The following is a 26,026-nucleotide window of genomic DNA, read 5'->3' on the forward strand; positions in this document are numbered from 1 at the left end:
CATCTGTGGTGTATTTTCTACAATGTTCTTTAACTGAATATTCGAATTCAAACAGCGTTGCCAACTTACGATCAATGGTCAACTGAAAGCTTTTATTTAATAATGCCCACAGATATGTTACAGTTTGCTATTACAGCAATGTTATTTAAAAGCATTATGCTACTTTTAAATCAGCCCTTAAAATCGTTATATTTGAATTCAAGTACAATTTCGTAACAATATATTATATATCAATGTATAGAAAATTGTGCCTTCTTTTGAAAAATGTATAAAATTTTTATGAAATAAAAGAATTATAAAAGACTTTGTAAAAATATGGGAAAAATGTTGTTAGGGGATATTTGCTTTATCTTTTGTTTAAAAATCAAAAGTTGTGGAGAGATTTTAATCACTTGTTTTGTTTGGAACTTTATTTTCTATATGCTTAGAAAACACTAACAGCGTAGCTTGGTTTCCCAATTTTTCATGCCGTTTTAAATACATTTTTTTTTGCCAAAAATTTTACATTTTTAAAACGACTGCGAAGATTAAAAACATGTAAATACTTTCTTAAAGGTAATTTTATTGCGGAATTTCGGTTTATTCATTTTATTCAATAAACTAAACCGTTTTTGAGTTACGCGAATCTCGAAAATACGAGCTAACCTAAAAAACGGTTAGCACCACTGAATTCAGCGTACCCGAATTAGTTTAACCTACCGCGTACCCCGCTTGACAGTTTTTTCAACTAGCACAGTGTTATCATATTTTATTTGAATATTAAAAACAACGGTTTAACGTACAAGTTATCGCTGTACTACCATCACTAACGTGAATTAAAAATATTTTCGAGGCAGCCTGTGTTAAAAGTTCAGCTGTTACTGACAGACCCACACAAGTGAAACGTCAATATATTTTATTTAAATTTTCTTTAGCTTGTTCACGTGTTTGTTTACGTCTCTTAATTAGAATAAATTTTCCATAAATAAAATTGAATTAGGAAACTCCAGCCTTTCAAAAATGGAGTCCAAATACACACTACCGAGTAAATCGCCATTAAAGACATTCGGTTCTAACGTGCGCAGTGGTATAATTCCATTGAAAAGAAAACTTCAAAGTCCTGGTGCAGAAAATGGGGCTGGGAAAATTTTCAAGTCGGCTAATACAAATGGGCAATCTGTGTCCAATAACAAAACAAATGGTTTGGCACAACAGTCGCAGCAAACATCCACAAAATTAACACCAACTAAAGTACAATTGGAACAACAGCGCCAAGCATTGCCAGTAACAAGTTGTCGAAAACGTTTGGTACAGGAGATACATAAATCTGATATATTGCTTATAATGGGTGAGACAGGTTCTGGCAAAACAACGCAAATACCACAGTTTCTATTGGGCGCTGGTTTTGGTAATAAAGGTATGATTGCCGTAACACAGCCTCGTCGTGTGGCTGCCATTACAGTCGCCAAACGTGTGGCTCAAGAGCAGCACTGTCAGTTGGGAGAATTAGTGGGCTACACTGTGCGTTTTGAAGATTGTACATCACAGAAAACACGTATACGTTTCATGACCGATGGTTTTCTTATGCGTGAAGCTCTTGCAGATCGATTGCTGCGCAACTACACAGTCATAATGTTGGATGAGGCTCACGAACGTACTGTTAGTACAGATGTGTTGTTTGGTGTTGTTAAGGAGGCTCAAAGACAGCGCAGATTGCGCAGCTTGACACCTTTAAAGGTTATTGTCACTTCGGCTACCATGGATATTGATCATTTTGGCCGTTACTTTGGTGTTAAAGGCATGTACTTGGAAGGTCGTACGCATCCTGTCAAGGTAATGCATGCCAAAGAGCCACAATCGGATTACTTGCATGCTACACTAGTAACTCTTTTCGATATTCATCAAAATACACCAGCCAAGTATGTGAATTTTATTAGTTTTAAAATAGTGTGATTTTTGCAATACATATTATTTTCCTATACAGTCATGATGTATTGATTTTCCTAACTGGCCAAGAAGAAATCGAAGCAATGGCTCAACAAATACGTCAAATTGCAAAGGTATGTAAAAATATAGACTAACAGTGTTATTCATAATAAAAAACAAAGCTTAAACAAATGTAAAAATGTTCCATATGAGAATTAAAAAATATGAAGACTACACAATGACAACCGTACTCAAAATGAATAATTTGACAGAAGATGACGAAGACAATACATCGCGAGTGTTATATCAGCTATAGGTGAAACTTGTGAGACTGGACGAAGAAGCCGTTTTGTTGCAATACTGGGAAGTGAAAGAGTATACTTTTGCATTTTTACGTAAATAGGTTCAATTGTCCATGCAGGGCCGGCTACACAGGTTCCTGTTGAAAGAGCATTTTCTGATTTGTGTCTTTTGTTGACTGATAAAAGGTTCAACTTGCTTTATTGCTTTTTAAGAACAACTGTTATTAGGCAACATAAAAACATATAAATCAAAAATAAAAGTTATGAGCAACGAAAAAAAATATATATTATGAATAAGTCTTATTTAAAAACGTAACAATAATTCACTTTTTCAGTCTCAAAAAATATAACAGTTATTTTTGGTCTCTGTATTAATAATATTTATAAATGAGTATAAGGAATGAGATCGAAAGACTCTTAACATACATAAATGTTAATACAAAAGAAAACACTAAACTTACAGTTTTGATTTTTTTTTTTATTGATTGAATTTATTAATAGAACTTACAAAAATTTTATTTTTATAGTTCTAATGACTAGTGATGAATTTATGAACCTTTTTCGGAAACCCTTCCATTAAGGTTATTATAGGTTATTATTCCGTTTAAAATCTAACACACTTTTGGACACCTTTTTTGTTCTCTTCAATTCTCTTTTAATAAGATCCCAATAACTCTCCACTGGCTTATCTCTAGCGGAGCTAATTTTCCGTGCTCTGTTATTGGCCTCTATTTTTTTTTAGCAGCGTTTAGGAACTTTTTGAGCCTTATATGTTTTAAAACCTGCATTGGCTTTAACTTTGCGTACCATATAGTCCCAGTACTGAGCTAACCGGCCTGTTTTCCTACTGGAGGTGTTGGGAGCTCTTTTGAAAAAGCTTTCAATTTATTGGCTTTAGAATCATGTGTACCATTCCTTCCATTCCTAGAAAAAATTACTACAAAAACATAGGTTCCGTAATAAGTTTCAGTCTTTGATAACCATTATGAAAGATATTTATTTTTATTGGTGTTTGATAACCATTATAAAATATTTTTATTTTTTTCGGTCTTCTACACCTATTGAATTTGGTTGGAATCGATCTATTATTTTATCTAGCCAATATACGATTGCCCCATCTGAAAATTGATAAGCTCTCATAAATATCTTAGTTATATAGGTATCCAAACCAAATTCATCACAAATAAGTTTTATATAAGTCGAACTCACACTACTAAATTTTGTGACGATTTCATAATTAGTACAATAGCTCCCATATAAAGCCCTCTTCCGAAAATCACTTTAACTAGCTTAAATCTCTTAAAAAGCTGGTATTCAAATAATATTTAACACAAATAAGTTATATATACAAAAGTCATGTCACCAAATTTTATAATGATCGATCCATAATTAGTCATAGTTCCCATACAAGGCCCATTTCCGAAAAATTATTAATTACAGTAATTAAGTAATTAAAAGAATTTTAAAAAAGTACTAGCGGCTAAGGCTTTCGACTCGTATTCGACTAGGTATATTTTAAAGAAAATGATATTATTGCTATAGAATACTTTAAATATTATAAGAGGAGTCCAATTTCTGAGATGAATTTAAAAATTTGTTTAATGCCGTGTTCTGACAAGATTTTTAGACATGAAGGATGGGCAATCGTCAAGTCAGAAAAATGTGACAACCTAATTGTACGGATGAGAATTGGACACACCAAAGCGACCCATAAATACCTACTGAATAGAACCATGACCCAACTCAACGTATAGATTTTTTAAAAATGTTGGTATTCAAATAAAATTCAACACATTTCATATATACATAAGACATGTCACCAAATTTTATGCCGATTAGTCCATAATTAGCCTTATCTCCCACATATTGTACATTTTAAAAGAAAAAACTGTTTATAATCAAAAATATTCTTGATTCTTATGAAATTCTGAACCGATTTATCTTTCTCCGTCTATTTAAAAATGAATGAAACCCAGTTCTATGCGTCCAAAAAACTTTTTGGTTACTTATAATGATAATGGAAATCCTTAAAAAATAAAAATCTTTTATAATGGTTTTAAATATCAAAGACCAAAAAAAGTAAAATATTTTATAATCGATGACACAAATGATCAAAAAAAATGTTTTATCATTCTACCATGGAATTTACTTTACATAATAGCTAATTACTATATTGTCAAAGTTAATAAAAAAGATTTTACCATGATGTAATAAGTAAGGTGAGAGCGTTTCGACAACAAACACAATGGCGCATATTCATAAACGATCACCAAGTGTTAACTTTTTTAAGCACCTATTTAAGTTATTCACAATTGGTTACTTTCAGCACAATTAGTTAGCACTTAATCATGGGTAAAGTTGTAACTAAATGCCAACTAACTAATACATTAAAAAAAAACAGCTGATTGATTTCATTTTAATCTATATATATAAAAGTGAATGTGTGTCTGTATGTATGTATGTTTATTATTATTAGTTTGGGATCTATAGACGGCTAAACGGCTGAACCGATTTGCTTGAAATTTGTACAGTATATTTATGTATGTCTGGAAGGAGCTATAGGCTACTTTTTGTTTTGAAATTTTAAGTGGGCGTGGTACCTCCCATACAAAGTTAATTTTAAAAATCTAATATTTAGGAAACTATAATAGCTATAGTCCTCAAATTTTACATGAGCAATTCCACTGTTTGTTTAAATATTTGCGGCAAAAATGGGAGTAGTAGCCACAGAGGGCGAGGCACCTCCCATATGATGATTAATTAAAAAATCTAATATATGGGGATACAATAAGAGATAGAACCCATACATTTTGTACGGATCAATTTTAATATTTAGGACAAGAATGGGCGGACTAAAGTAGTGGGCGTGGCACCTTCCAAACAATCTAAATACTAAAATTCATATCTATCTGTATAATTGCAGTATGTAAAGCGTTCAAATTGTGTATGAACTACTTATTTACGCCAAAAATGGGCAAAATAGCAATAGTGGGCGTGGCACCTCCCATAGATGTGATGAACAATTATATATAGGGACAGCTATAGCAGCTATCAATATTAATATTTAGTACAGAAATGCGCGGACTACCAAAAATATTAAGTAAATGTTAAAATTTGTATGTATACATTTGAAACCCTTATATACATATGGGGGATTTCATGTCAAGTGAACCAACTTTTGAAATCGATGTCTTCCGATCGGGATGAAATTTGCACCAAGGTTAGCTCTATTGGATAGTAACTCAGACACAATTTTTCAACAACATCGGTCGAGAACTCTCTGAGTTATAGGGGGTAAAATTTTGACAATTTGGTCAAACAGGGGTTTTTTCTTATCCATGTAACTTATTACCTATTGTTCTTAGCAAAATGTGTTTCAAATAGTATAGATAGCTATTTCTTCGATCTTTCGAAAAAAAATATTTAAAAAAAAAAATAAAAAATTTTTAATATTTTTTTTCCGAAATCAAAAACTTTTTTGACTTTTTTTTAAAATACGCTATTTTTTTTTATTTTTTTTTTTCTTAAAATAAAGTTTAGATATTTTCCTTGAACACCTACTTGGTCGCTTAGTGGGATGCGAGTGGGATATCTATCAAAATAAATATTTTGTAACTCAAAACATAAAATTTTTGACTTTTTTTGCAAAATCAAAAACTTTGTTGACTTTTTTTTTTCAAAATGGACCCTTTTTTAATCTTTTTTTTTAGGTCAAACAAAAGCTTAGATATTATCCTTGAAGACCCTTTTGGTCGCTTAGTGGGATGCGAGTGGGATATCTATCAAAATAAATATTTTTTAACTCAAGACTTAAAATTTTTGACTTTTTTTTTTGCAAATACGATTTTTTTTCCAAATGGGCCCTTTTTTTAAAATTTTTTTTGTAGTCAAAAGAAAGCTTAGGTCCATTCCTTTAACATATTTTTAGTCCCTTAGTGGGATGCGAGTAGGATATCTATCAAAATAAATATTTTGTAACGCAAGACATACAATTTTTTAATTTTTTTTTGCAAAATCAAAATTTTTTTCCAATATGGGCCCTTTTTTAATTTTTTTTTTTGCTCAAAAGAAAGCCTAGGTCCATTCCTTTAAGATATTTTTAGTCCCTTAGTGGGATGCGAGTGGGATATCTATCAAAATAAATGTTTTAACACAAAAATTGTATGTCTTGAGTTACAAAACATTTATTTTGATATATATCCCACTCGCATCCCACTAAGCGATCAAAACCATCTTAAAGGAATAGGCCTAAGCTTTCTTTATAGCAAAAAAAAAAATTACAAAAAGGGCCCATTTTAAAAAAAAGTCAAAAAAGTTTTTGATTTTGCCAAAAAATCAAAAATTGTATATCTTGAGTTACAAAATATTTATTTTGATAGATATCCCACTCGTATCCCACTAAGGGACCTAAAATATCTTAAAGGAATGGACCTAAGCTTTCTTTTGACTAAAAAAAAATTTTTAAAAAAGGGCCCATTTTGAAAAAAAATTCGAATTTGCAAAAAAAAAGTCAATAATTGAATGTCTTGAGTTACAACATTTTTATTTTAATAGATATCCTACTCACATCTTCCTAAGTGACAAAATAGGTCTTAAAGGAAAAGACCTAAGCTTTCTTTTGAGCAAAAAAAATTTTTAAAAAAAAGTCCCATATTGGAAAAAAATTTCGATTTTGCAAAAAAAAATTAAAAAATTGTATGTCTTGCGTTACAAAATATTTATTTTGATAGATATCCTACTCGCATCCCACTAAGGGACTAAAAATATCTTAAAGGAATGGACCTAGGCTTTCTTTTGAGCAAAAAAAAAAAATTAAAAAAGGGCCCATATTGGAAAAAAATTTTGATTTTGCAAAAAAAAATTAAAAAATTGTATGTCTTGCGTTACAAAATATTTATTTTGATAGATATCCTACTCGCATCCCACTAAGGGACTAAAAATATCTTAAAGGAATGGACCTAAGCTTTCTTTTGACTACAAAAAAAAATTTAAAAAAAGGGCCCATTTGGAAAAAAAATCGTATTTGCAAAAAAAAAAGTCAAAAATTGTAAGTCTTGAGTTAAAAAATATTTATTTTGATAGATATCCCACTCGCATCCCACTAAGCGACCAAAAGGGTCTTCAAGGATAATATCTAAGCTTTTGTTTGACCTAAAAAAAAAAGATTAAAAAAGGGTCCATTTTGAAAAAAAAAAAGTCAACAAAGTTTTTGATTTTGCAAAAAAAGTCAAAAATTTTATGTTTTGAGTTACAAAATATTTATTTTGATAGATATCCCACTCGCATCCCACTAAGCGACCAAGTAGGTGTTCAAGGAAAATATCTAAACTTTATTTTAAGAAAAAAAAAAAAATAAAAAAAAATAGCGTATTTTAAAAAAAAGTCAAAAAAGTTTTTGATTTCGGAAAAAAAATATTAAAAATTTTTTATTTTTTTTTTTAAATATTTTTTTTCGAAAGATCGAAGAAATAGCTATCTATACTATTTGGGACACATTTTGCTAAGAACAATAGGTAATAAGTTACATGGATAAGAAAAAACCCCTGTTTGACCAAATTGTCAAAATTTTACCCCCTATAACTCAGAGAGTTCTCGACCGATGTTGTTGAAAAATTGTGTCTGAGTTACTATCCAATAGAGCTAACCTTGGTGCAAATTTCATCCCGATCGGAAGACATCGATTTCAAAAGTTGGTTCACTTGACATGAAATCCCCCATATATATAAAGTCAATGTGTGTTTGTTTGTATGATTGTTTGCGTATTTGTAATGGCACTCGACTTACAGTAAGGCAATTAATGAACAACAAATTTGCGGACTAAATCTAGAAAATCCATGTTTTTCACATGAACAGAAACTAATTTTAGATAGACTAAATATATTGTAAATCTTTACGGTACGGGTAGCGAAGCACACCGGGTTTTAGCTAGTACATCTATACAAAAAGAAAATAATCTAGAGATGTGTTTTTTTTTTTGTCAACAACATTCTATTGAAAAATTTAATTTTACATGCCCTTATTTTAATTGATTTACATACAAACTATAACTATAAATTTTGTATGTACTTTTTAAAGAACAAAAATAGTTATTTAATAGCTTTATAAGCCTTTAAATTAATTACAGTATATATTGATCAAAATATTATCGACATTTTGTTCTCTCTACATGTCAAAGCAGTAACTAATTTAGTTATGAATTGTGTATAAGATCTACAACTATCTATGAACTATTTTTTAGTTTCTGTTTTACTAGTTCCGACTTTAGTTATGATTTACGAATATACGCCAATATTTCTTGCTGACAAGTGCAAAAAATAAACAAATTTTATTTTGGCATCTTTTAGATTTTTTTAATGGGATGTTTATTTTTTTAAGTTCAATTTAATTGATACTCACCTGATTATTTTGTATATTTTATTTATTATTTTTATTAACGTTGATTTTAGCAAAATTTTTCTTCAAAATGTTGCTTTTCAGAATTAAAAAGATTTTAATTTTTGTTAGAATTTTTAAATTTATTATTTTTTATGTCAACACACAATGTAAATAATCTTTGACAAAATCGTTACCAATGTAAACGCAAAGCTTTTGTTATTCTGGCATATTAACTAAAAATCGGCCGTTAAATTTTTTTAAAAGAACGGCGGCTTAATAGTCCAAAATTCATTATATATATTATATATAATGAATTTTGGATACTGCATATATTATATAATCTTTTTATTCACATTTTCATTCATGTTTTTTGATTTAAATTTTTTTCTTTGACAATAAAATTTATTAATTTTTCAAAATAAATTCAGTTTGGCAAAACTCAGGCACTATCAAAATAGATAAATAAAAATCAGCTGTGTTGTTGATTTCACCTTACTTAGTGCATTCTGGATTTTACGAAAAATTTGATTTTTCTTCCGCAGCTTTCATAGTTTACATATAATATCACTAAAATAAATAATATTAGTATACAACGCTAGTATTTTGAAAAAATCCATTTGGCGACTTGAAGGAAAACCATGGCAGAACAAGCAAGGTACAATTATTAGAAAGTACGTTCTCCATTATACATTCCCTATAACGTCAAACAAAAGAAAATTAGAAAAAAACAAAAAGAAATGTCTAAGACAAAAATAAATTAATTAAACAAATTTTTGTGTATTTAATTTTTTTCGTGAAATATTCAATTCAAATTAAATTTTTTCCTAATAAATATGTGTTAGTTTTAATATAACATGCAAAATAATGCGAAAACAAAATAAAAAGTGAGAGTAAATGCGTTGTTTGACGTTGTAGGGTAAATATTGAAAACTCTCCCTAATAATTGTACCTGGTTGGTTCTACCATGAGGGAAAACAACATCACAATTTGCCTGAAAAAAGATATTATAAGAAAGGGTACAATTAGTAAATTTATTTTTGAATAATTTTTTTTTTTCGTTCGTTTAGAAATTCGTACATTTATTAAAAAACTGAATTGAAAAACTCTAGAACTTATTGGTTATCTACGTAAAAACTATTGAAGAAGAATAGGAATCTGTTCAACACCTACGCACTCTACAGTCACACATGGCAAATATTTGCTCAAAAAATCGTAACCACTTTTCAAATTTGTTTGACGTATTTACTCTTACAAGTGTTTTGTAAGATCAAACAGCATCAAATAAAATAAAACTAAATTTTTTGTTTTGAATCATCCTAAAGGTAGGGTCACACATGACAAATATTTGACGAAAAAGACGTAACCACTAAATAAAATACATATTAATTCAATTATTTATTTCAAAAACTTATTTTACTTAGGATGATTCAAAGAAAAAAAATAGTTTTATTTTATTTGATGCTGTTTGATCTTACAAAACACTTAGGATGATTCAAAGAAAAAAAATAGTTTTATTTTATTTGATGCTGTTTGATCTTACAAAACACTTGTAAGAGTAAATACGTCAAACAAATTTGTGCTTAAAAAAAGTGGTTACGCTTTTTTGAGCAAATATTTGTCATGTGTGACCATACCTTAAGTAAAATAAGTTTTTCAAATAAATAAAAGAATTCAAATGTATTTTATTTAGTGGTTACGTCTTTTTCATCAAATATTTGTCATGTGTGACCCTACCTTAAGGTCCTAATTCAGAAACATGGATAGAAAAATTATTTTAAAAATATGTGTGGAAATCACTTTGTTTTCAAATTTTTGAGAGTTTTTCAAACAAAATTGTTAATATTATTTTCCGAACATCTTGTGACCATAGAGAAATACACATAGAGCGGAAACTAGAAAAAAACTCAATAAAAGAAATTACTCAAATCACACATACGAGTGTTGTTTGTGCTTCCACATAGTTTTCTTTAATAATAAATTCTCACCATTTAGGTTTTTGACATCTGAGTTTGAGTTTGATATGATTGTACCGATCTATGTGTATTTATCTATGGTTATGACCATAGAGAATTATATATTTGTACATCTGACGCTGGATTAACAATATTTAATCGAGTGAGACTCGAATAGTTCTGGAGTGTAGATCCAATTCTTATGGGAACGTATTTAAATTTGTCATTTGTTTCTTATGAGTAACGCAAGAGTCCTTCTTTTATTAGTTGAGAAAATGTCTTAATTTTCTAATAATGAAAAAATTTACATATATTTTTTTCTTACAGACAAATCTGAGTAATATTGCGGGCGTACGAGTTTTTCCACTTTATTCCCAATTGCCACAAAATAAGCAACTGGAGTGTTTTCTGCCGGCTCCAGCCAATGCACGTAAAATTGTTTTAGCTACAAATATTGCCGAGACTTCAGTCACCATACCCGGCATACGTTGTGTCATCGATGCAGGTTTTGTAAAACGTCGCATTTATAGTCCCAGTACAGGTCTAGATGTACTAAGAGTGGTTCGCATATCCCAAGCACAAGCTTGGCAGCGTTGTGGTCGTGCAGGTCGCGATTCACCCGGTACTTGTTATCGCACCTACACACAACACGAAATGAATGGATTTGAGAAAATGCCAAAACCTGAAATATTGCGTAGCAATATTTGCTCCACTGTTTTGAATCTACTAGCATTGGGTATCGATTGCAAAAGTTTTGATTTTCTAGATAGACCTTCTCCTGAAGCAATGGACTCTGCTTATCGGAAGCTCGAGTCTTTGGGTGCGGTTCGAAATGCTGGCACAGTGCCCGAACTAACACCATTGGGTCGTCAAATGGCTCAATTTCCCCTGGATCCTCAGTACAGTAAATTACTGTTGGCTGCTCCACAATTCGGCTGTATGGAAGAGATGTTAAGCTTGGTAGCGGTACTCTCAGGTGAAAATATATTCATTTCGAGTGCTGAAAAGCGTGAACAGGCAGCTTTGGCTCATGCCAAATTTCAATCAAAACATGGTGATCACTTAACGCTGCTGAATGTTTTCAGTGCCTTTCAAAAGACTGAAAAAATTAAGGTAAATTATCGAATTTAACTAATTTTAATATATAACACAATAATTTAATTAAATTTCTTTTTACTTTACAGTTATGGTGTCATGACAATTTCCTTAATACTCGTAATCTAATGTACGCTCGCGAAGTTCGCAGTCAACTTTTGGAAATTGTTGAACGTTTGGCTTTGCAAGTCAATAGTTGTGGCAATAATTTTGACCAAGTTCGCAAATGTTTACTGGTTGGTCTATTCGATAATATTGCTGAATTGCAGCGTGATAATTTCTATTTGACCATAACGGGTCGCCAACGTGCCAAAATTCATCCCTCTAGCGTATTTCATGGCAAATATCGTCCTGATTACATAATTTTCTCTGAAATCGTTCTCACCGAACGTAATTTCCTACGTCAAATAACAGAGATTTCGCCGGAATGGGTAGCCGAGGTTGTACCTCAGTTTGCTCATCTTAGTCGCATCAAAGTGTCATCGTAATTAACGTTACAATTACAAATTGATTTATGTTTCACTTTTATTTAAAATTTTATTAAATTCTAAAGTCTCAATTATACATGTAGGAATTTGCCAGTTAAAAAAAAATACTATAATTCTATGTTAAAAATTCTGAGCAGTTCGTGTTGTGACAAAATATTTAAACATATTCGTGACCACTATTTGAAGTGCTTTAAATACCTTAAGTCCTCATTTTATCAAAAATTTTACCTTGTTTGCAATCGTTTTTATAGTGAAACATCTTAATTAGGTTAATTTTATAGTCCTATTATTTTTTCAGGTTTACAAATTATAATTATTTTTTACATTGTATGTATTTAAGAACTTATTAATATTAAAAATTAATAAAAGTTGAATTTTAAATATTAATTTAATAAACTAATTACGTAGTTTAAAATAAATACAATATTTAAAATTAATACAGTAAAGTGAAATCTTTTTTATTAGTATCTTCAAAAGAATTGGACATAGAAAAACGGCTTTAATTCAATTATTTAAATATTAATTTTTAACATAACCAAATATTAAAAACATACACATCTGCTCAAAATAATAGATACACCAAAATTTATTTTTTAAAAACGAAAACAAATAATGGTATATTGTAAAATTATAAAAAAAATTCAGTCGATTTTTATTTATAGTTAAAAGGAGAGTAAAAAACAAAAACAAAATATTTCATAATTAATAATAAATATTATAAAGTAAATAAAATTTCTTAAATTTCGAAAAATTTGGTGCTCATAATAATAGATACATTTTTAAAAATTCTTATTAAACAAAAGCTAATAAATTTTATCTTAAAAAAATTAGTTTATTATTAAAGTAAAGCTAGTATCCAGTATATCCACCTTTGTTTTGTAAAACTTTCTCCACTCTTCTGGGCATACTGGATATCAAGTTCTGACACTTCTCCAATGGAATCTCGTACCATATTTTTTGCGTTTTCTCCCATAAATCGTCTTTATTTTTGAAAACTTCCTTCGAAAGCCTTATCTTTAATTCACTCCACAAGTTTTCTATTGGGTTTAAATCAGGGGATTGGCTGGGCCAGCTTAAAACAGGTACGTTATTCTCCAAGAACCAGTTTTTAACTAATCTTGAACTATGTTTTGGGTCGTTGTCCTGCTGGAATGTCCATATTAATGGCATATTTTCCGATGCATATGGAAGCATTACGTTTTCCAATATGTCTCTATACCCACTAGCATTCATGGTATCTTCTATTCGGAATATCGGACCAACACCATTCCATGAAAAGCAACCCCAAACCATTATGTTTCCCCCGCCATGTTTTACCGTCTTTTTTGTAAATTTAACGTGGAATTCTTTTCCTTTTGGTCGGCGTACATTTCTTTGGCAGTCGTTTCCAAACAAATTTATTTTTGTTTCGTCGCTCCATAAAATATTTCTCCATTTTTTTTCGCCTTCACACCCGTACCATTGTAAGTGCTCTTTAGCAAATTCTAATCTTGTCTTGATATTTTTTTGGCGCATTAGTGGCACTTTTCTGGCAATTCTTCCCAGCAATTTAGCTTGTAAAAGACGACGACGAACTGTTTGTGGACTGATTTCGTTACATAGCTCCGCAGAAATAGCTTTCGATGATATGAAAGGGTCTTTTTTAACCATAAGGACGATCCGCCTATCTGTTTCTGGACTGGTTTTCTTTGGTCTACCGCGAGTTTCTCTTTTTTGTTATTTAGATAAAGCATTTTGGACAAAATGTAAAGATCTTCCTATGCTCTTTGCTATTTCCCGTAATGATTTTCCTTGATTTCTCATCGTTTGAACAATTTTTTTCTCATCTTCGGTACAATGATGATTTCGTCCCATTTTCTTCAAAAGAGTCCTATTTTTTATAAAATTGTTGCTAAAATTTAAATTATACTTACTGTTTCACGTAAATAGGAACAAAAAATTGCACAAAAAAAAAATGTATATAAACAAATTACAAATTACTGATGTGTATCTATTTTTATGAGCAAATAATTTTTTGTAATTCAAATAAATTCGTTTTTAAAAATCAACATGAAAGCAAATAGTTGCCAGATTTTTGACTGACATGACATTGCCAGATAGAAATTTTAATAATATGATGTATTCTTAACGCTTGCGAGGAAATTTTCAATGTTACCGCCATTTAAATTTTTTCCAATTAGGTGTATCTATTATTTTGAGCAGATGTGTATGTATAAGTTTTGCACAATTTTAAAATTTCTTCATATTAAAATTTTTTCAAATTTGCAAATAAGAAGTATATATACAGAGTAAGGTGTAGAAAAACATAATTTAAAGTCTGAAAAAATATTAAAATAAAAAATGATCAAATTTGAATGTAGTCTTTGATAATATGAACTTTTCTGAAAGAATTTTTACCCATAGGCGATGGACTTAAAGTTTTCTCAAACGTCGATAACAAAAATAACAAATATGAAAATATTGGAAAATAAATGTTTCAAGCCCAGCATATCCTACAAAAGTCCTGTGTGCCACTATTATATTTTTAAATGAATACTCCAATGGAGCAGTGACCATCATTCCTACTACAGACTTCTATCCAACCCAATTAGTATTTTGGTTGCTTTTGTATATAACTTTGGCCAGATAGCTTTGGATATAGCTTCTTAGCAGATAGCTTCTGTCCCAGGATTGGTTTGTAAAGTCAAGGAATCTTTCAAAGATCAACCCTACTAATATAGTCAAGATCTGAACCCTGTCTGGCCAGTTCATGTGGTACCTCATTACACTGTATATTGCAATGCCCTCGCACTAGGGTATTCATTCGAGTAATGATCGTTCGATTAATCGAATAATTTCTTACAAATAATTATTCGCACAATTTAAAAATTAACATTTTCGAATAACGAATAATTAGAACAATTTTATGTAGAATAATCAGATTAAACGAATAAATGTACATACAGTGACTCACAGCAGGTGAAATAATTTTAGAAAATCGAAAATTAGTCAATGTTCATTCAATTTATCAAACAAATTTTATATAAAACTAGTTGACCGCCCCGGCTTCGCCCGGTAGCTATTTACTAATGTTAGTTCTTCAAGTTTCTCCAACCCTGCCTGGGGCCAAATCACCGCATTCGAAATCGAGTACTTTGTCTTCGAAATGTAGTTAACGTGGATCACGGCAGTCATCAAAACGAATTTACTCGAAGTTGTACTCGATTGGTAATCTCTTATCGAAAAGAAACAAACACTGCCGTTTTGTGGTAAAACTAAACATATCAACCAAAACAATGAAGTAAAATAATAAATAAAAATATACATACGTATTTTTCTGATATTTTCTCAAAATAAGTGTAAAAAATATACATATTTTATTTTTAAATTGTAAAATTTTGGGCCACAATTTGTTTTGTATTTTGTTTACGTTTTTCACAACTTTGCACATGGTACTTTGTGCTAATCAAAGTAAAAAACATTCTGAAATTTGCCACTGAGGAATACAAAATAACATTTGGATACATTTTTATTAAAAGTTGTCTGCATTTTTTTCACAATTTAATAATTTATCACAAATTTATTATACCCTTCACCATGAGTGGCAAGGGTATATATAAGTTTTTCATTCCGTTTGTAATATCTACATTTTTCATTTGCGACCCCATAAAGTATATATATTCTGGATCCTTATAGATAGCGGAGTCGATATAGCCATGTCCGTCTGTGTGTTGAAATCAACTTTCCAAATCCCCTAAATAACTTACAAACATGATTGATACATCAAAATCTCCGGAATTCTTCCGGCTCGTTTGCTATTTAAAATCGAGAAAATTGGTGCACAAATGGCCGAGATATAAGCAAAAAACCCAAAAACCCATGTATAGTAACCCATTTTAGATGGCCCAATATGTTCTTAATTATTTTGTAAAGGGTTCCTGGTATGGATATTATAGCCTAAAATCTAAAAAATCCCATTTTTGGGGTTTTTCAACACTTTTTTGGGAATTGCGGGATCCTTATATCCGGGATTGGTTATATACAAACATGTCACTATTTGTCATTTGTATCGGAATGGTTTCAATTTTCATTAGATTTAGTTCTACCTTCGTTAGACCAATTAATTCTGTTAATTTGCAAAAAATATTTTTTTTTTAATTTTGAATTGACAAAATTAAGTAAAGAAGGTGGAATTCGTTTTACTCTTTGTGAAAAAGCAAAATACTCAAATAATGACACTATCGATCGGAATATAATTCTGTGAACATTCACGAGTTTTTGGAATAATTTGAATAATGAACTTGTTATTGGTCAATTTTTTTTGGAGCTTTAAGCATCTTTTAGAGAAAGTCAAGTTCAAATAAATCACATAAAACTAAGGAAAATTATTCCCGGGAATTCTCGCACAATTTCGGGATTGAAAATTATGTGGAATTCCCGTGAATAACTCTAATGCCATGATGGATCTATTAGGAAAGCTATAATAAACAAGGAAATAAATATTTGTTCCAATTACCATTTGTTGGGCGATGGAGGCTATCCATTAGAATCGTGATAACGGATTTTTAACACCAATACAATCCAAAAACAACATGATTATGAGTTCAACTCGAGTTGTTGTGGAACAGGCATTTGGCGTGTAAAAAAGAAGTTTAGAATGCATGAAGTATATCGAAGTTCAACGTCCATATATGCCAAAATTACTAACAATGGCATGTATGATTATTCACAACATAATTATTGAAAATGAAGGCAACATCGTCGATGAAATAGTTGAAGAAGAAAACATTGAAACCCAAATAGTCGATGGAACAATTATATCAGGACAAAGGGAGCAAAAGCAAAAAGAGATGCATTGGCAACATTATTATCGGCCTAATATATAAAATGAATCTTTGAAATAATAAGAGACTAGCTAAAACCCGGTGTGCTTCGCTACCCGTACCGTAAAGATTTACAATACAATCGTGACGATAAACTGACAGTTCTCATACAAAAAAAATGTTCATTGGAGGTTTATCGTTACGAAAAACGATAACCAGATATTGAGAAAATGGGGGTTAGTCTATCTGAAATTAGTTTCTGTTCATGTGAAAAACATGGATTTTCTAGATTTAGTCCGCAAATTTTCAAAAACTGACCTTAAGATTTATCAATTGTCATTGCAAATACTAAGCAAATAGGAAACTGCAATCGAATAAAATCAAATGGCATTTCCGAAGTTATATTTCGGTCGCTCCGATTAGAGGTCGCTCCGATTAGATTGTTCATTAATTGTTTTATTGTAAGTCGAGTGCCATTACAAATACCCTAACAATCATACAAACAAACACACATTGACTTTTATATATGTATACAAGGTGGCGCAGAAGTAAACTTCCGATGTTTTTTGGCTGTAATTAAAAAAAAATGAAAAACTTTGATTCTTCTTGTGGATTATTTTTATTTGGTCTTTTAATTCTTTTTACATCAAGTCGAGAATATGATGTCATGTAAATGGCCGCCGCCAAAGTTGATTGTCATTTGAAGCCTTTTTATGGCATTTTCCATCACTTTGGCCAAAACTTCCGGCGATAGGTCCTCATATTCTTGACGGATATTGTCTTTAAGAGCTGCAAGAGTCTGAGGCTTGTTGACATAAACCCGCGACTTCAAAAAGCCCCACAAAAAGAAGTCTGGAGCGGTCAAATCAGGCGATCTTGCTGGCCAGTGCAAATCGCCAAAACGGGAGATTAGGCGCCCGGGAAATGCATCCTTCAGCATATCGGTTGTGGCACGTGCAGTGTGTGCCGTTGCACCGTCCTGTTGGAACCACATGTTTTCCAATCCCAATTCATCAAGTTGCGGCAAAAAGAACTCGTTGATCATTGCTCTGTAGCGCTCACCATTCACAGTAACCGTTTGGCCCGCGACGCACATTGGTTGAAGTTCATACAACGAGCGGCTAAAAATAGAAGCAGTTGTCCAAGGACAATGAAACTTGGCACATAGGCATTTTTTGTTTGAATCAAGAAAAATTTGAAAAATCAAAATGATCCGCCCACCTCCCATACAAAGTGAAAATTAAATTTTGACCTACGGCATTGATTTTTGGCACATAGCATTTTTAAATACTCAGAATCATTTGTGTGAAATTTGAAAAATATCCGCCCACTTCCCATACAACTTGTATTGAAAAAGTTTCATAACTCCCTTGATTTTTAATGCATCAACTCAATTTTCTCAAAAAATAAATATTATAATTGTAGAATGGGCTCCTGAAAATATATACCTGATCCGCCCACTTTTACGCCCACCTCCCATAGAAAAAACATGAATAAGTAATTTAAGCATAGTCTTTTAATAATTTTTTAACATCATTATCGTACTCCAATTTTTTGATTTTCAGCTTTGAGCGAAATCTATTTATGAATGGGTCTGAAGACAATAAAAGATTATGCATTACATCTTCATTAGTGGCTACACGTCCAATTCTTCGCGAATGGTGTAATCTATAGGCTCTATAGTCTTAATTCCTCGCTTCCTGAGCTTCCTCGGATAGCATACCTGATACAAATAATCAATTAAAATGTAAAAATTCAAATGAAATCATTGAATAAGGGATTTTAGATACAGACATACCTATTGGCAGAATAGCTTCTGCTATAATTTTGCTACCATGCACCAGAATCTTATGCACAGTTACAGGCATGTAGTACCAGCCATAGAGATCAACAAACAACTTGGCAGTATCCATGCAATATATATGAAATTTGTTAGTGTCTATCGCTGCATTACAATTTATTGTTGCCAAAATAACTTTTGCTAAATTCAATTTATTTTATTATCAGTGCATTTATTCAATTATGTTTGACTGTAAATTCGATCTCTTTTTAAATAGTTAACTCATTTGCATATTGTTTCTCAATAATTATATTATTTGTCACTCATTACTCTCATTGTTTTATTATTATTGTTTACATATATACAATTGATGCTCAATGATCTTTTATTTATCTTTGTCTCATTCTTTTACTTTCGTAATAACTCATGTTATCACTCAACTCTCATTTACTTGTTAAAATACCGTTAATCGTGTATTATTTTATTGATTTATTTTGAAGCTTATCGACTGGCTAGGGTTTACTTAATAATTTAAGTATAAAAAATAATAAAATAACAAAACACCCAGGAAAGGAGATACATTTCTCCTTCCTACAACTAAAGAATTATGGCAACAACAACATGCATGAACGAAAATGCATGTTTTGTTACTTTATCACTATATCACTTTATAGTTTTTACTGTTTTTTTTTGGAAAGGAGCAGGTAGGAGCAGCTGAATTTTTTTTAACTTTTAGCTGAGACTTCAAGCTGTAATTTGACATCTTTCGTTAAACAGCGCTCCACAGCGCTCCACAGCGCTAAAAAGATGCAGTCCACTGAAGTTGATGAACATTGAAATTTTGATGTTGTTTATATTTTGTTCTACGAAATTTTTTATATGGCACTTCATTTACGAAAATATACAACAAAGTAAAATTATAAGTTTACTGTGATTGTACCAAATGATTGAATATACAGTAAATTTGCATGCCATTTTAAACAAGCGAACATATATGAACTTCGATCGTGTCTGTCCAAACAAATAATAAATATATCAGCCTAATATTACGGAATCATAATATTCTGATATCTGACAACAAATTACCAAACAAATTATCCAAATCGGCGAACATGAAAAAAATGAATTTCGGCCACTCTTCAACCATTGTGCGACGTCTTCGAAGAGAAAAGGTCCGATGACTCCTCCAGCGAAAACAGCACACCATACAAAGACTTTGAGCGGATGTAATGGCTCTTCGTGGCTTACACGCGGATTTTCAGTGCACCAGAAGCGTAAATTTTGCTTATTTACGTACCCGCTAAGATGGAAATGGGCCTCATCACTCATGATTATTTTTGATGAAAAAACCGACCGATTATTGGTCAAATAAATAGTCAGCAATATTCCGCGTTCGCATGTGTTTACTACACAAATGCCAAAACAGAACTGCCAATCGCAAAATTTATAGCATTTTCTGATAGGAGGATTACTTTTGCGCCACCTTGTACATATATGGGGCATTTCACGTCAAGTGAACCAACTTTTGAAATCGATGTCTTCCGATCGCGATGAAATTTGCACCAATGAGTTATAGGAGGTCAAAATTTGACATTTTTTCCAAACAGGTGTTTTTTTTATCCATATAACTTATTACCTATTGTTCTTAGCAAAATGTGTCCCAAATAGTTTAGATAGCTATTTATGCAATCTTTCGAAAAAAAAAATTAAAAAAATTTAATAAAATATTTTTGATTTTTTTTTTTTTAAATCAAAAATATTTTTGACTTTTTTTTCAAAATGGGCCCTTTTTATTTTTTCTTTTTTATTTTTTTTAAGAAAGCTTAGGTCTTTTCCTAAGCAACCTATATGGTTGCTTAGTGGGATGCGAGTGGGATATCTATCAAAAAAAATATTTTGTAACTCAAGATTTAAAATTTTTGAATTTTTTTGCAAAATCAAAAACTTTGTTGACTTTTTTTAAAAAAATGGACCCATTTTTTAATTTTTTTTTTTGCTCAGAAGAAAGCTTATGTGTTTTCCTTTAACACCCTTTTTGTCGCTTAGTGGGATGCGAGTGGGATATCTATAAAAAAAATGTTTTGTAACTCAAGACATACAATTTTTTACTTTTTTTTTGAAAAATCATAAACCTTTTTGACTTTTTTTTTTCCAAAATGGACTCTTTTTGTTATTAATTTTTTTTCTCAAAAGAAAGCTTAGGTCTTTTCCTTTAAAACATTTTTGGTCGCTTAGTGGGATGCGAGTGGGATATCTATCAAAATAAATGTTTTGTAACTCAAGACAAATGTTTTTAAATTGATTTTTTTCATATTTGTGTGTAAGTGTTTCTAAAACCTTAAAAATAAAAACCACAACAACTGACCAATAATAGCCACTGGAGGGGTGCAATATGAGGCCGACCGCTATTAATTTTCCACCCCCAAAATTTGTCTGAGTTTTGTATCTTGCGGCTTTTTTAGTCAATCCTAGAGGTAGTTTTCAGCGCACGTGATTTTCATTGTTAAAATATCAGGTGCCCCAGAAACAAATTTTTGGAATCAAGTGGAAATATTTTATGGCCCTTCTCCGAAGTACCAGTTTATTTATTATTTTATGACATTTGACTTTAAGAAGTGGGTGGAGAGGTAGAAGTTGACAGGTAGGTTATTTATATGGTGGTTTATTTTTATTATTATTTGTAACATTTGGTTAAACTAGGTACTTTAGTATGTAAGCCCTTCTTGACCCTAATAAAAGATTTTAGACTCATTCATTAAAACGTACTACCTATATGATCTTAAAAAACTATTTATTGTCATTCTGAAGACATACGGAAATCAGTTTTTTAGAAACAGCGTTAAAGTTAAGACGTGTGTTATTTACATAAATACTTACAAAATTCAAAATGTCTACGACTTCTAAAAAGGCTAAGTTTGAAAATGAAATTTATTCGTCTTTTTGTTTTAATCCCTTTAACAAAATGAAGCACAGATCATCAGATATGCGAAATATTTCCGACGGCTTATTAAAAAATTTCCCTACGCTGTCAAAACGATTGAAAATTTGTGGATCATGCAGGAAAGAGCTCGGAAAGTTGAACGAATTACCGAATTTGAATAGTAATGAGCCTTGCGTTGAAGTTATTCCAGATGAAGACAAAAGTAATTCCGAGAATGAAGACAGAACTGTTGATGATGATGGTTATTCTAACTTTTCAAATTCAACGAATGAGTGTCGAAACCAATACCATAAGGATGCAGTAGAAGTTCTTGAACAAATAAAAGAGAAATACAAAACGTCACAGAGTGAAGCTGAAAGAATTCAACTTCTCACGCTTGCTCCAAGAACATGGAGTTCTGCAAAAACAATGACAGAGTTTGGAACGTCTCAACGAAAAGCAAGAATTGCTAAACAATTGGTTGCTGAGCATGGGATTCTCACACTCCCAAACAAAAAGAAGGGAAAAACTTTGGAGTGCGATACTAAATCTCTAATAACTCAGTTTTATCAGCGAGATGATATGAGTCGCCTGATGCCAGGGATGAAAGACTGGATGTCTGTACGAATCGATGGCAAGAAAGTTCAAATGCAGAAGAGAATGGTTCTCTGTAACCTGAATGAATTATTCGCAACATTTCAATCTGAATACGAGGATGTCAAAATTGGATTCACAAAATTTATACAACGGAACTCACAGAGTATGTGTTTGTATTTACCATGAAAATGTTAAATTGATGTTGAAGGAAATCAACTTAAATTACTTAAAAGATGATTCATCAGAAGATTTACACCATTACCGCGATTGCCTTAAATTGACTATGTGCCCTAATGCTACAACTTCTTGCCACTTAGGTGAATGTTCGAATTGCCCGGAAACCACATCCATCAAAGAAAATTTAATCAACTCTTTTGATCGAGAATGTATTGAGGAGTTAAAATTTGAATCTTGGCTTCAGACTGAAAGATGCACACTGAAAACCATAATTTTAAATGTGGATGATTTTGTGGAAGAACTGTGTAGAGGATTGCTAAATTTGAGAACCCATGACTTTTTAGTCAAAGAGCAGTGGTCATTCTTCAAGGACTTGAAAACACATTTGAAGTCTGGTGAATTCATTATTTCATTTGATTTCGCAGAGAACTATAAATATGTTCTTCAGGATTCCATACAAGCATTCCACTTCAATAACGACCAAGCAACTATATTCACAGTAGTTATTTACTACATGAAAGAAGAAAACCTGGAACACAAAAGTATGGCAATCATATCCGACGATTTAAAACATGACACCGTTGCAGTTTATGAGTACCAGAAGATAATACTAAATTATCTAAAATCAAAATTTACAGTAGAAAAGGTATACTACGTTTCGGACGGAGCTCGTCAACATTTTAAAAACAAAAGTAGCTTCGCAAATCTTACAGCTCATGAAAAAGATTTTGGAATGCCAGCTGAGTGGCATTTTCATCCTACTGCTCAAAGTATATTTATACAAGTACATGCAACTCTACAACAAATCAACAATAAGAAAAACAACATTCATTTTGTTTGTGTAAAAACTTGTGAGATTGTCAAAAACTGTTGATAATTTTTTCACAAATTTCACTCACGTTGCCCATTTAATCGGGTCTTTTTGCACACAGAATAAGTCACCACTGCCACTGGTACATTTTTTTGCATAATGAAAAAAAATACATTTTTCCAATTATTATTCTTGCTTTTATTATTGAAATTTTTGAAAATTTATTTTTTTTTGATTAATATTTTCAAATACAAAAAAAGAAAAAATGTAAACAAACATAGAAAGAAAAACAAAAAAGTGAAAAAAATTGACAATCTCACAAGTATTTACAAAGGAACAAAAAATGAACAGCTGATCACTTGCATGTACTTGTATAAATATACTTTGCTACTGCTCATGATAAAGGAGCATGTGATGGTATTGGAGCAAACCTCAAAAGAAATGCAGCGAAGTATAGCCTCCAGTGCTCTCATCAAGATCGCATCTTAGATGCGACTGCTTTATTCCATTGGGCAAAGAATTATTGTAAAGAAACTAAAATAGTTTTTAGTAGCAAAGAGGATCATGAGGAAACATTGAAAACACTAAAGAGCAGATTCGATGCTGCGGTAACAATCGATGGCACTGCTCAATACCATGCTTTCATACCGCTTGTCGATGGAAGACTCAAATTAAAAAAGTTTTCTGCATCTACTCAATGCGATTTCTTTCCAAAGCCAAAAAAGAAGCCAGCAGCGAAATCAGTAGCTGAATCTAATAACGCCAAGAAAGGATTGACAAAAAAAAGCAGCTAACAAATAAGGAGGATAAAAGTATGGAAAATTTAAAAACTTCATAAATTAAGTGTAAAAATAGTTATTATATAAATTGATCTATTGTGATTAAGATTAAATTTTACTAAATTATTCATCTTTTTATTATTATTATTATTATATATTAAATTAATTATTATTACAAATAAATAACAAAATTAAATAGAAAAAAAGTGATTTTTATTCCTGAGGTTAACATATTATGGGTATTACAGTATCGAGGCTATGAAATTTTAGTTGGGTATGTTACATACCATCGGAAAGGCTAATGTGTCTAGTTTCTCTGCGTAAATTTAATTTTTAAGGTTTACACACAAATATGAAAAAAATTAAAATAGTGCAAATTTAAAAACCTTTGTCTTGAGTTACAAAACATTTATTTTGATAGATATCCCACTCGCATCCCACTAAGCGACCAAAAAGGTTTTAAAGGAAAAGACCTAAGCTTTCTTTTGAGAAAAAAAAATTAATAAAAAAAAGTCCATTTTGGAAAAAAAAAAAAGTCAAAAAGGTTTTTGATTTTTCAAAAAAAAGTAAAAAATTGTATGTCTTGAGTTACAAAACATGTTTTTATAGATATCCCACTCGCATCCCACTAAGCGACAAAAAGGGTGTTAAAGGAAAACACATAAGCTTTCTTCTGAGCAAAAAAAAAAATTAAAAAATGGGTCCATTTTTTTAAAAAAAGTCAACAAAGTTTTTGATTTTGCAAAAAAATTCAAAAATTTTAAATCTTGAGTTACAAAATATTTTTTTTGATAGATATCCCACTCGCATCCCACTAAGCGACCATATAGGTCGCTTAGGAAAAGACCTAAGCTTTCTTAAAAAAAATAAAAAGGGCCCATTTTGAAAAAAAAGTCAAAAATATTTTTGATTTAAAAAAAAAAAATCAAAAATATTTTATTAAATTTTTTTAATTTTTTTTTTCGAAAGATTGCATAAATAGCTATCTAAACTATTTGGGACACATTTTGCTAAGAACAATAGGTAATAATATGGATAAAAAAAACACCTGTTTGACCAAAATGTCAAATTTTGACCTCCTATAACTCAGAGAGTTCTTGACCGATCTTGTTGAAAAATGGTGTCCGAATTACTATCCAATAGAACTAACATTGGTGCAAATTTCATCGCTAACATTGGTGCAAAGACATCGATTTCAAAAGTTGGTTCACTTGACGTGAAATGCCCCATATATAGATGTACATATTTGTTCTTTTACGTTTTAATGAATTCAATTCAATAACAATAATCTAAAATATTTAAATTAACAATAAAAACATCAAGTCAGGTAAAAAAGTCAGGAAAAACTTTAAAAAAAAATAATAACAAATATTTAAGATTTTTCTATAATTCTCTGGAATAAGGATCTCCTTCATTTCAGCTAATTTTTCTTTCTCCACTGCTAGCTTTTCTGCCTCCAAGTCCAAAAGTTGTTTCATTATTTTGGCATCTGCCTCAGACTTAGGTTTGCCAGACGGCCTGGAATGGTCTGGATTGTCCAGTTGTTTGTGTCTTGTCCAGTTTCCAGCTAAAACACAATTTGTCCAGTTTAAAAAAATATTTTTTTCATTTTGCAAAATATTTTTTTTAATTATATATTTTATTAATTAATATTTTGTACAGAAAATTTTTTTTACAGTTATACAATTGTGATTGCAAATGTAGTCAGTTGTATTTTATCCTTACAGTGCACTATGGTTTCAAATCAAATTTTTATGGCATAAATTAAAATAATCATGTTAGAGCTTTTAATTTCAGCACATTTAATGTCCATGTCGTATAAATAAATGTAAACAAAAAATAGTCAATTGGACCACGCCCACTAAATGCGAAGGTATCCAAACTGAACTATTTTTTATATGTAAAAGAAAATTATATACACTTTGTTTTATTTGATTTTTTTTTTATAATATTCAGATTTTTATTGAGTTTTTTAAAGAACCCACTCTATTCGTATATCATGTTTGTGCCCATTTGTTGTCCAACCTAAAGCACTTCGGTACG

At 30.9% G+C, this 26,026-nt stretch overlaps 1 protein-coding gene across 1 annotated transcript; it reads left to right on the top strand.

The window, feature by feature from the left end:
- Nucleotides 1-893: 893 nt before the first annotated feature.
- ath (athos) lies at nt 894-12,517 on the top strand. The gene is made up of 4 exons (XM_065500787.1): nt 894-1,898; nt 1,964-2,039; nt 10,862-11,647; nt 11,719-12,517. Exons 1-4 carry the CDS (start codon nt 1,000-1,002, stop codon nt 12,115-12,117), a joined length of 2,160 nt encoding a protein of 719 aa, XP_065356859.1. The 5' UTR covers nt 894-999; the 3' UTR covers nt 12,118-12,517.
- Nucleotides 12,518-26,026: the final 13,509 nt, after the last annotated feature.

The sequence above is a fragment of the Calliphora vicina genome, chromosome 2, assembly GCF_958450345.1.
Source record: "Calliphora vicina chromosome 2, idCalVici1.1, whole genome shotgun sequence".
NCBI lineage: Eukaryota > Metazoa > Arthropoda > Insecta > Diptera > Calliphoridae > Calliphora > Calliphora vicina.

Bases quoted from the DNA above. Each gene is read 5' to 3' on its own strand.
- ath (XM_065500787.1), top strand. From the start codon at position 1,000: ATGGAGTCCAAATACACACTACCGAGTAAATCGCCATTAAAGACATTC. The intron at 1,899-1,963 runs GTATGTGAATTT...TTTCCTATACAG, and splicing joins CATCAAAATACACCAGCCAA to TCATGATGTATTGATTTTCC. The intron at 11,648-11,718 runs GTAAATTATCGA...TTTACTTTACAG, and splicing joins AAAAGACTGAAAAAATTAAG to TTATGGTGTCATGACAATTT.